Source organism: Eptatretus burgeri, chromosome 5, assembly GCF_056783735.1.
Source record: "Eptatretus burgeri isolate ZD-2024b chromosome 5, Ebu_testis_v1, whole genome shotgun sequence".
NCBI lineage: Eukaryota > Metazoa > Chordata > Myxini > Myxiniformes > Myxinidae > Eptatretus > Eptatretus burgeri.
Genome location: NC_140965.1, coordinates 83889646 through 83902193, shown reverse-complemented (window position 1 = coordinate 83902193; position 12548 = coordinate 83889646). Strand labels below are relative to the sequence as shown.

Below are 12548 nucleotides of genomic sequence, written 5' to 3'. Positions count from 1 at the left end.
GAAGGAGGAAAACTGTTGTGTGGAATTTAGGGAAGAGGTGAGACAGGTGTTGGATGGTGGTAAAGATGGGTGGGATGATTGGGCAACTACAGCAGAAGTGGTGAGGGAGATAGCTCGGAAGGTACTTGGTGTGACATCTGGACAGAGGAAGGAAGATAAGGAGACTTGGTGGTGGAACGAGGAAGTACAGGAAAGTATAAGGAAGAAGGGGTTGGTGAAAAAGAAGTGGGATAGTCAGAGAGATGAAGAAAGTAGGCAGGAGTACAAGGAGTGGCAGCAAAAGGCAAAAAGAGAGGTGGCAAAGGCCAAGGAAAAGGCATATGACGAGCTGTATGAGAAGTTGGATACAAAGGAAGGGGAAAAGGATTTATACCGATTGGCAAGACAGAGGGACCGAGCTGTGAAGGATGTGCTGCAGGTTAGGGTGATGAAGGATGCAAATGGGAATGTGCTGACGAGCGAGGAGTGTGTGTTGAGAAGGTGGATGGAGTACTTTGAGGAGCTGAATGAAGAAAATGAGAGAGAGAGAAGGTTGGAAGAGGTGGAGATAGTGAATCAGGAAGTGGGGTGGATCAGTAAGGATGAAATGAGGACTGCTATGAAGAGGATGAAAAGTGGAAAGGCGGTTGGCCCAGATGGTATACCAATGGAGGCATGGAAGTGCTTCGGAGAGATGGCAGTGGGGTTGTTAACTAGATTGTTTAATAAAATCTTGGAAAGTGAGAGAATACCGGAGGAGTGGAGATCAAGTGTACAGGTTCCGATTTTCAAGAACAAGGGTGATGTGCAGAGCTGTGGAAATTGCAGAGGGATAAAGTTGTTAAGCCACACCATGAAGTTGTGGGAAAGAGTAATGGAAGCTCGGTTGAGAGGAGAGGTGACGATTTGTGAGCAGCAATATGGGTTTATGCCAGGAAAGAGCACCACTGATGCAATGTTTGCTTTGAGAATGTTGATGGAGAAGTATAGGGAAGGCCAGAAAGAGTTACATTGTGTGTTTGTGGATTTAGAGAAAGCTTATGATAGGGTGCCAAGAGAGGAGTTGTGGCATTGTATGAGGAAGTCGGGAGTGGTGGAGAAGTATGTGAGGATCGTGCAGGATATTTATGAGGACAGTGTGACAGCGGTGAGGTGTGCGGTAGGAATGACGGACCGGTTTAAGGTTAAAGTGAGATTGCACCAAGGATCAACTCTGAAGGCCCAGTCACACCTTGACGTTTTAGCCAGCAATGGCAACGTATTAAAATGCATGTAAAACGCTGGCTTACGCTGAAATTTTGATCTTTTTTTTAAAGATTCGGACGTATTCATAACGACTTGGTCTTATGCATAACATATTAGTAACGGACACAGAACGTTTCGTTGTGTAATAGATAACTTATACCAACGAATGCTGAACCTGTTGGCGGCCTTCACAAGCTATGCCCAACGATAGTCTAACTTATGCATAGCGCGCTGCACGCATCGCCGACGATGACGTGGCGTAGGTTATGGAAAGGCTGCTGAACAACGATTCAAATCATAACCGCCGCAGAAATGGAAGTGTCAACATCACAGTCACACCTTGGCGATCTTGCCAGCGTATGCCGACCTCTGAAAAATGCGTCTAAAACGCTGGTGCATGTCGAATACGGTATGGGTAAGTTTGGTATACGTGAATAGAACGCTAAAGTACGCTATCATACGTCGTATTAAATGGAGTACGTCTTGTAATTTTAAACATGTTGAACATTTTACGATGTACTTGCCGTATGACACACGCTCCGCATGCGATGGGAATAAGTTGTACGCACGATATGCGATCGTTGACACACATCGACACACGTTACTTGAAAGGTACTCATAAGTCGAAACACGTCAAGGTAATGGTTAGCGTCACTGTTCCAGACTCCCGGGTTTTTTTTTTCTTCGGTATGACGGTGTTCAGTGTACAGTGCGGTTATGATTTAAATCGTTGAGCGGCAGCCTATTAATTATATTATATTATAACTGCACTAGAAATCGAAGTGTCAAAATCACCGTCATACCAAAGGAAGGAAGAAAAAAAAACAAAAAAAAAACCAGGGAGTCTGGAACACTGACGCTAACCATTACCTTGATGTGTTTTGACTTATGAGCACCTTACAAGTAACGTGTGTCAACGATCGTGTAACGCGAGTACAACACGTTACTCATAGGTTAGAAATAAGTTTCGGGTACGCTAAGCATTACCTCGACGTGTTTCGACTTATGAGTCACAAGTAACGTGTGTCGACGTGTGTCAATGATCGCATGACGTGCCTACAACTTATGGCCAGCGTTATGCAGAACGTGTGAGTCATACGCTGGCATAAGTCTTAAAATTTCAAGCATGGAAAATTTGAGGACAACCGAAAAGTACAACGTTTAAAGCCAGCGTACAACGACGTATGGCAGTGTTTTTCAGCGTGCTCTCAATGTTATCAAAACTTACCCATAACGTATTCGACGTGTACCAGCGTTTTAGACAAATTTTCCAAAAAAAATCGGCATAAGCTGGCTAAAACGTCAAGGTGTGACTGGGCCTTGAGCCCTTTCCTGTTTGCAATGGTGATGGACAGGTTGACGGACGAGATCAGACTGGAGTCTCCATGGACTATGATATTCGCGGATGATATCATGATCTGTAGTGAGAGTCGGGAGCAGGCTGAGGCGAGCCTCGAGAGGTGGAGGTACGCACTGGAGAATAGGGGAATGATAGTCAGTAGGAGTAAGACGGAGTATATGTGCGTAAATGAGAGGGAGGGTGGTGGAATGGTGCGGTTGCAAGTGGTTGAGGTGGGGAAGGTGGATGGGTTTAAATACTTGGGATCAACTATCCAAAGTAACGGAGAGTGTGGGAGAGAAGTGAAAAAGAGAGTGCAGGCAGGATGGAGTGGGTGGAGAAGAGTTGCAGGAGTGATTTGTGACAGAAGGGTAGCTGCAAGAGTGAAGGGGAAAGTATATAAGACGGTGGTGAGACCAGCTATGTTGTATGGTTTGGAGGCGGTGGCGCTAACAAAAAGACAGGAAGCGGAGCTGGAGGTGGCAGAGTTCAAGATGCTGCGATTCTCGTTGGGAGTGACGAGGATGGACAGGATAAGGAATGAGTATATTAGAGGGACAGCGCAGGTAGGACGGTTTGGAGACAAAGTGAGAGAGGCGAGATTGAGATGGTTTGGACACGTGCACAGGAGGGAAGCGGAGTATTTTGGGAGAAGGATGCTGAGGATGGAGCCGCCAGGCAGGAGGAGAAGAGGAAGGCCAAAGAAGAGGTTCATGGATGCGGTGAGGGCGGACATGCAGGCGGTTGGAGTGTCAATGGAAGATGTGGAGGATAGAGCGAAATGGAGACGGTTGATCCGCTGTGGCGACCCCTAACGGGAGCAGTCGAAAGAAGAAGGATTGAGACATCTCCAAAAACAGTGCCGGTTGTCCCAACACGAAAATACATATAGATGGTGGCTCTGTTGAAGTAGTTTGCCCTTAAAAATGAACTTTAAAACTAGTCCAAACAGCATCTGTAAACAAAGTACCATTATCCAGCTTTCTCTCTTAGGGTTAATATATTTCAAGAATTTCTTATAAATGGGACTTGGCTTGGACTCATCTCCAAAAATGAGAACTAGCTTTTATGACAATGGATAATTCATGGAACAAGTAATTGTCAGAGTATCATTTGTAAGCCAACAAGGGGAAAACTATTAAAAAAAAAAGTGTCAGGTGAACCCACCCAGAAAAATGCTTCAGGCTTGACATGTACCAACACTGCCAAACGATAACAGCATACCATGTGGGTTTTTAATTTTTTTTTAACCATTCCCTTGTTGACTCATCACAATGCAAGGTGACCTGGGATATTGAGTATCCACCGTTTGAAATGGGGGAAAGACCCTGTCCCAGCAAGCTCCGAGCGGCACAACACGTTTGCGGAGTCACCTTGCAGGTGCGTCATGCCAAGTCTGCTCGACCAATATGGGGCGAGGACTGTGTGAGCCGAACCTGTGGAGGAAAGAGTTGGGTTTAAGGTGTGCGTGAGGAGTAGTAAGTGGTGCTGCTTTGGGATGTGTGCAACTCATCTGTTCGTGGTGAAACAAAATGCTGGTATGCACTTTAAATCTACATTCTATTGCAAGTGACTTTGGGCCTAATCCTGATAGATGAAAGATAAAATGGGATGATCATTGACAGTGAGATGAGAAACAGGTAATAATACCGCAAAAGACCCAAGGCCATTACTGACGGTGCTGCTGTGCTTCCACATTAAATTGGTGCGGTGATTCGGCACTATGCCATCACCTATTCATGACAATGGTATCCACCCATGAAGATGATGCAATTCCAATCTTGTCTTGAGAACTCATTAAATCTTTACATTCAAGGTATTTGTGAACAATATGCTGTCACACCAGCTCGCATCCACACCTGTGACGGGGTCTTCGTTGATGCCGACCCATGGTGCAAAGTATCGCGAGTAGAAATTGTATGGCCGCCCATCACCACGCAATGTCACAATGACCCCACGCACGCGGGCCCCGGTATCGGCCGCGAGCAGACTTGCAGTATCCACGCTCAACCGTTCCAGGTTCTGCCTGCATCAGATGCAGTGAGGTTAAAATGCCTTGAGATATTGCAGGCAGCCAACCACATTCAGACTGAGACAAGCTCAGGAAACACCTCCATAAGTAGGGAAGCGAAGTGAAAAAAGAGGCCTGGATAACATTTTAAAATCATTTCATATTAGAAGTTGGCATCCACCATGGATAGTTAGGCCATGGGGTGGTGCTTTGGACCCAGGTGGATGCCACCCCAGATTTCTTTCCGAAAAGGGTCTTCAATTAACCCTTTTCCCAAAAAACACAATTTGGAAAATTGTCCAAAATGTGGGGTGGAGGTTTACATTATTGCTCATTACTAATTAGCCAATAGTCACAAAGCAGCAAATGACCACCTATCTTGTAGCTACAAACATTAGCTACAAGTTGATAGTAAAAACATTTCAATGGGGGTGATTATTAAAGGCTCCAGGGTCCAAAACGTCGTGTGATCCTTAAAACCCCTAAATTTCGGCTACTGCTTAGTTTAAACCCCAGAATAAATATTAATATTCAATATAGATCTTTAAAACAAATATTGTTTTAAAGTAGACATATGTGGGCAGTTTTCTGAAAAAAAAACTCCCATTACTCAGTCTTAAAAGGGGTATGAATTAAAGAGGGTCAATGTTGGGCCCTTTTTCCCATAAAACTGAAAAATCGGAATTTCGGGTTTGTCAACTTTATTTTCAGCAATGATCACATATACCCATATACCAAGATACCACAGTTCATATAGTTTGCATATTTGGGCCCTATGAGATGAAGATGTAAGTGGATACAAGGGGTACGGGGGGGAAAGGGAGGAATTTGGACCCCTTGAATCCTAAATTACTTAATTTTAGTCAAATGCCTTGATAGGATCTGAAAAGTACCTACATGTATTGTGAAATTAGTACATTATGTCAATAGGGAATAATTAACTATGATTCAAATGATTGGATAGTAGAAATGAAGGGTCCAGCAGCACACTACATGGTATAGTACCTGTGGTAAAATGTTAGGCATTTGTAGGTAGGCGTACTGGCCTACATGAATGTGCAAGAAGTACTACTACATGAATAACCATGGAGGTATACCTCCATGGAATAACTAGCTGCTGTCCTCATCCACATGGTTGTTTGAGTTGTGACACACTCCACCACAGAAACAGCTAGCAATACAAGGTATACCATTAGCAGCACATCCACATCGACCTGTGCAACCACCTCGGCATTGACATGTAACTAGTTGCAGACATTTCTCTGGTACAGAATCCAGTGTAGTTAGGATTGGCTTCAATGTGTTCCCTTCCTTTTTCCAGCCTCTAGTTATTGGATCGGGGAGCACTTGTTTGGGTTCAAGTGCTTGCCTCCAGACACAGCTTTGATAATTTGCTCTTTCAACATGATGTTTCAGGGCATCCTTAGTAGGAGGGAGGGATTCAAGTGACTTTCTTCCCTTGACGAATAAGTGGTGTCTCACTTCATTGATATGTTCCATGTTGTCATTCTCTGTATACAAAATGCACACAAACTTTTCAACTTCACCAAATGTCATTTCAGAAAGTTCGTGCTCTCCCAAGCCACTAAGCAAGATGGGTATTGCAGGAAGACCTTCCCAGGCACTCTTTTTGCCTTTCCCTGAGAACTGGCTCATGGAATCGCACCCTGTGAGGGCATGGAATGGGATCAGGTTCTGCTTCACTTCTGATGGAATATCTATCAAGTGAACTGGAATGTTTTTGTGTTTTTTAGTGTTCCTGCTCTCATCCAAATTTCTGAAGTGGATCCTGGCAACAATTCTGTGGCCATCACCAAGACGTCTGTGTCTTTGCAGTTTATAATTATTTTTTCAAATCCTTGTTCTAAAGCATCTTTCGCATGGAGCGGAATACGAGTGTCCGCTTCTTCATGGTTTGCACGTAAATGGGATATGTCCCTCTCGCTAGTGGTGAATGTCTCCATCATGTTCTCAAATCCCCCTGCTATGACCAGTTCTCCATTTGTAGGAACCCTGCCAGACTGGGCCCTCAGCTCGTTGCTGAGGAAAGAAGCCAGGTTTTCCTTGTTGGCAGATAAGCTGATATATTGTTTCCAGTTTTGGAGCAGTTTCATTTCTCTATTGTCAATACGCCGCCTGATTGGTCGAATTGACCCCGCCCGCTCTTCCCTTGTGCCGCTTTTGATAGACAAGTCATTGTATCTGTCAAATAAAACATCTACTCTACAACATGTGGCACTGTAATTGTTCAATACCTTAGTTATGAATGTGTCAGCCAAGTCTCCAAATATCTTTGCACCATCTGGTTTTCCAGTTTGTTGAATTAGTGCTGGTCCATCTATTACTACAAATGACTTCTTGTCACTCTTTGCAATCTCACTTTTTACATCCACATCCTCAATCAGTAGTGGAGCGAGGTCTGCCTTATTGCCCTTATTTAATTTGAAATTGGTAGATGCAAGGGAAAGTGGGACTGGACTCAATTAATGTTCTACAATGCTTTTCATGTCGATTTCCCGACAACACTGAGATGCAACTAATAGTCTTCTTAGAAGATCTCTGTCAGCCTTTATGGTCTTCTCTTTACCTCCATCTCGGACTTTGACATGGTACATGCTCTCTAGCGTTTTTGGTTTATGGCGCTTCATTTTTGAATAAAAGTCCTCTGACTTTTCCTTGAGTCACGCTGTGACAAACTCCTCCAAGGCCTTCTCTCCCATGGATTCAGCATTGATTAGAGTGCTGGCTATATCATCAGGTGCCACATCTGATGTGGTGATGACAACAAGTTCATTGGACAAACTGTCAAAGACTTGGAAGCGCTCCAGTTCATGGACCAACTTCTTCGTATCAGATTCGTCACGTTCTCGTCGAGCAGGTCCAGCTTCTTGGTGTCCCCAGCCACTGTTTATATCATCAATATCCATGTTAAACATTTTAAATGTGGCATCAGATATGGCAGATTTTTCATTCAGAGTTAAACACCATTTGTCCCTTGCAGAATCAATCCTTGTGATCCCAACTAATCCTCCACATACCTTGGCCACTCTGTTTATGTGCTCTAAGGCTTGGTCTGTTGCAACCTGACAAAACTTCGATTCTGAACGCTTGATGGAGAATTGTCCATTTTCAAATTGGCGGTGGACCATGGGTGCCGTCTGTGGGAGGCTGCGCATCTCCGCAAGGTAGATTGTGCCCCAACATGCATAATTTGTGTGATCGTATTGATGGAACATTGGTAACATCTTTGCAAATCACTCCAGGTGCAGACTCCAATTTCCTTCTCGGTCTGCTCGAATGAAAGCCAACAGTGTGAATACCATATCCATATACTGTCTCCACATCACATACGTTTTCTTGTTGACGTTACTTTCGTCAAACTGATCAAGCAATTTAAACATTTCCAACATGAGACCCACAAGGTGTTCATAATCATGATCGGACTTCTCATCATGACATTTCAATTGTTCCACAACCTCTATAATAGCAGCCTTCTGCACTTGCTCTATGTGTGGGTTTTCCCCTATCCATTGGATAAATTTCAGCCAGAGCACCCGCCACAATGCTTCCACAGTGAGTTTCTGACCTCGAATCGCCTTGTTGTATGCAATTGTATCCATCAAAGTCATGTAAATGAGATATATTTTGAAAGATGGAACAACAGAATGACAACAATGCACTTTCACTTCAGTGAGCTCAACAGCAAAGGTGCCCTCTGTTGACTGAAAGCAACACTTTTATGGGAGAATTTATTATTTTGTTGCCCTTGAATAAATTGTTGCAGCAAGCATTTTTTAACTAAAAAATTGACCGTTATGCAGTTGCTGTGGGCCCCTACACATAATTTAGGTTTAAAGGGGTCCAAATTCCTCCCTTTCCCCCGTACCCCTTGTATCTACTTACATCTTCATCTCATAGGGCCCAAATATGCAAACTATATGAACTGTGGTATCCATGTGTTCCTTGCTGAAAATAAAGTGGACAAATCCGAAATTCAGATTTTTGGGAAAAAGGGGCCAAATTTGACCCTCTTTAATTCATATGCCTTTTAAGACTGAGTAATGGGACATTTTTCAAAAACTGCCCACATATGTCGACTTCAAAACAATATTTGTTTTAAAGAGCTATATTGAATATTAATATTTATTCTGGGGTTTAAACTAAGCAGTAGCCTAAATTTATGGATTTTAAGGGTCATATGACGTTTTGGACCCTGGAGCCCTTAATAATCACCTGATTGAAATGTTTTACTATCAATTTATAGCTAATGTTTGTAGCTTCAAGATAAGTGGTCATTTGCTGCTTTGTGACTATTGGCTAATTAGTAATGAGCAATAATGTAAATCTCCAGCCCACATTTTGGACAATTTTCCAAATTGTGTTTTTTGGGAAAAGGATTAATTTAAGACCCTTTTTGGAGAAATCTGGGGTGGCATCCACCCTGGTCCAAAGCACCACCCCATGGCCTAAATATCCATGGTGGATGCCAGCTTCTAATATGAAATGATTTTTAAAATGTCATTTTCTGGTTTTCCCTCCCTACTACCTCTGGTCATCACCTTGTGCATGAGTCTGAGAGGCACACAAGCAGTTTCCGAGTGCTGATGGAATATTGCACCTCTCGCACCTCAAGGTCCCCTACAGCGGCCTGCACACGTGAATCAATTTATATTCAACATTCATGGGGCTGAACTTACGTAAGAATGTGGTTAATATATTCTCAACGCATCTCAGGGATTTGAAATTTTGTCAGTGTGCCAGCCTCGTGGGTGCTCTTGCAAAGAAAACTGCAAGGATCTTTGATGTCATATTGTCAATAGACCAGCCGGATTTACAATTGACCAGTGTGAAGGCGTGCTCCACAGGACAGCACCCAGCCATCCCCCCTAATGGTACTACGCGAGACTACGTCTTTAAGCAGATCCGATTCTGAGAAACCAACCTTGGTCTCAGACAGATCAGAAGTCAGAATGCCACCAACTACAGAAGCTATCTTGTCAAATGTTATAAATGATAAACGGGACATGCACGATGGCTTGGATGTATGCACACTCACCTCTAATTTATCTAGCTTGGGTTTGAATCTCGGCCCAGCTATAAAATGTCTTTCTGGTTCGTGGACATTATAGACCCACGGTGTCCTTTGTGAAGAGTATGTGAGCTATTGCCAGCACCCTGAAGAAATTCCTGCCCTATCCTACAGAGGGCATTGCATCAGTGATCTCTGCTAATGATGCTACCCAGCAGCCTTGTGATGCATACGAAAGAAGAATGACAAAAGTCTGTTAATTTAATCCATGAGTGGTGAATGATCTGCATTGATAAACTTGACATTGCACAGGTTGAACCTCACCTTTAACAAATCCTTTACTTCATCGGCTCCCTGCAAAGACATGGCAGCACAACATGTGAGCATGTTTCCTGAAAAGACATTCATTATGTCTGCATGGAGTGGATGTTCCAATGAAAAACAAACAAACAACAATATAAGGGAGGATGATAGAAGAGTGAAAGAAGGGTATGAAAGTGTCAAAAGAAGGTTGGGATGAAGTTAGAGCAAAGGAAAGGGATGTATGGAGCCAATGAGGAAGAAAAAAATATATGGGGGGGGGAGGGGGGCCTCAAACTCTCATGTTTGCTTATATCATAATAAACTATCAGAGCCTATCCCCTCGCTTCGCTGATGGACCAATTGGTCGTGCCGTTTGCCAACAATTTTGGGCTAAAAGGACAACAAATTTACTCATGCATCGGATGCTTAACCCCAACCCTCCTCTCTGTCCATCCTCACATCCTGCTCCACAACCCCCCCACTCCCCTCTGTGCTGATGCCCCATACTAGAAATGTGACACATGGTGACAAGTCCCTCCAGTTTTTTTTTTTTTTTTGGGCGGGGGGGGGGGGATTGGGGAGGAGAATGGAAGGACAAATTTGCCAGTGAGAAGAGCGAGCACATTAACCTCAGCGTTGCCCAGGTAAAAAAGGAAATTGTAATGCCCTCTGCCACCATTAGGTGGTGCTACATGGTACACATTTACATAGAGAATTTACGCACACCACCGTGTGAGGCCTACGTTACCCCCCACACAAAGTTGTATTTGTACCCTGAGTTTGGAGTTTGTAACTTAAAAGATGTGACAGTGCATAAGGAACAAAGAGAGAAAGAGACAAACAGAGACACAATGCCATTTATGTATATATAGACAGACAGCCCCTTACCTCATGAAACTCCAAATAATAAAGTTTTAATAATTGATTGGAGAAGGGAGGGGGAGCGAGAGGAGATGAGGTACAAGATGAAGATAAGGAGGAATTACTAAAAAGTGTGCAAAAAATGTAATAAGTACAATTATGATCCCTAAGCTAATTTGAGAACTAATTAAAATGATATAGTTAGTCCAACCAGTGTACTGAAACATGGCATGATGGGATTTGCTCCATTCCTAACAAAAGCAATGTTGTCACATTCCTGTCAAACATATCAGTTCGAAATATTCTGGAATTCCAGTTTCAAGGAATGTTGTGGTTTGCCACAAACTGCTCTAACTATCCCGTAAGCACTGAGCGTTGAGGTGAGAATAAGGTTGAAGAGCAATGTGGAACAGGCAAAGTCAAACAGAACCTGAAAACAGAATACAGGAATCAGGATAAAGAAGTCAAGAAAAGCATGAGAAGAGACAAGAGAAAATGGGTGGATGACCTTGCTGTGATGGCTGAAAAAGCAGCGGGTAATGGGACGATGAAAGAGCTATCCGTGATTACAAAGACTCTCAGTAATGAAAGGAGCAAAACTGTGAATGCAGTGAAAGATAAGACTGGAAATCTACGAATAGAAGAAACAGCCAACAAAGAAAGGTGGAGAGAACATTTTGAAGAAATCTTAAAGAGACCAATACCTGATGATCCGACAACAGAAGAGGAGTGTGAGCCTGTTAGAGAGAAATCAGCACAAGTCGTATATCAAAAACGGAAATTAGAACTGCAATAGAGAGAAGATGAAGAATGGTAAATCGGGAGGCAAGGATGGAATTACAGCGGAATTAATGAAACCTGACATACACACAACATAGGAATGGCTTGACAACTTGTTCAGAGCAATTTGTGACAAATAGGAAGTAACTAAAGTGTGGAAGCAGGCGTTCATTATCAAAATACCAAAGAAAGGCAATCTTAAAGAATGTGGAACTTGGAGAGGAATCACTTTAACATCCGTTCCAAGTGAAGTATTTGGAAGTGCTGATAGACAGAATTAGAGACGGAGTTGACAACAAGTTGAGGGATGAGCAAGTTGGCTTTAAAGGAGGTAGAAACACAGTTGAACAAATCTTTATTTTGTGCAACATAATTGAGCAGATAGCAGAGTGGAAGGCAACTCGAAACATTACTTTTGTGGACTTTGAAAAAGTCTTTGACTCTGTATAGAAAGCCTTTGGAAGATCATGGCTAGTTATGGAATCCCTTGCAAAATAATCAGAATGGTACAGATCTTGTACGAGGATAGTGAATGTACAGTGCTTGAGGAGAGAAAGGAACCAGTGGTTCATGGTAAAAACAGGAGTGAAGCAAGGAGATGTAATGTCCGGTTTTATATTCTTGCTCGTAGTAGACTGGATAATAAGGAAGACAACAGATGGAAACAACACAGGGATTAGGTGGAAGTTTACAACCAAACAGGAGGACTTGGACTTTGCTGACAACAATGCCCTTTTGTCATCAAACTACCAACATATGCAAATGAAAGTAACAAAAACAAGTCTGAAGACGATAATGGTTCACGAGCGGTATTTGACGATGTAGATTGTTTCAGAAGTCAAGGATTAGACAATGTGATAGTGTTTGACCAAGTTATAAAAATGATCAACATTATGTGGTACAGGTGACAGGTTATTCGCTGCAAAATGTCGAAAACCTGATTTCGTTCAACAACTTTCAAAATTTGACCTTTACATAACCTTTAAAGGTCACAAAACAAC

General features: G+C 42.9%; 1 protein-coding gene across 10 annotated transcripts in view; it reads right to left on the bottom strand.

The window, feature by feature from the left end:
- PBLD (phenazine biosynthesis like protein domain containing) overlaps positions 1-12548 on the bottom strand; it is a 34535-nt gene that overhangs the window by 4958 nt on the left and 17029 nt on the right. For 5 of the 10 annotated variants that reach the window (XM_085882723.1, XM_085882715.1, XM_085882717.1 and 2 more), the window contains 5 exons: positions 11472-11504; positions 9928-9957; positions 9134-9222; positions 4423-4589; positions 3850-3999 (listed from right to left, as the gene is read on the bottom strand). In XM_085882723.1, coding sequence (XP_085738849.1) covers positions 3850-3999; positions 4423-4589; positions 9134-9222; positions 9928-9957; positions 11472-11504 — 469 coding nt within the window. The remainder of the gene's footprint in view (positions 1-3849; positions 4000-4422; positions 4590-9133; positions 9223-9927; positions 9958-11471; positions 11505-12548) is intronic. The other 5 variants (XM_085882719.1, XM_085882725.1, XM_085882721.1 and 2 more) reach the window with 4 other exon arrangements.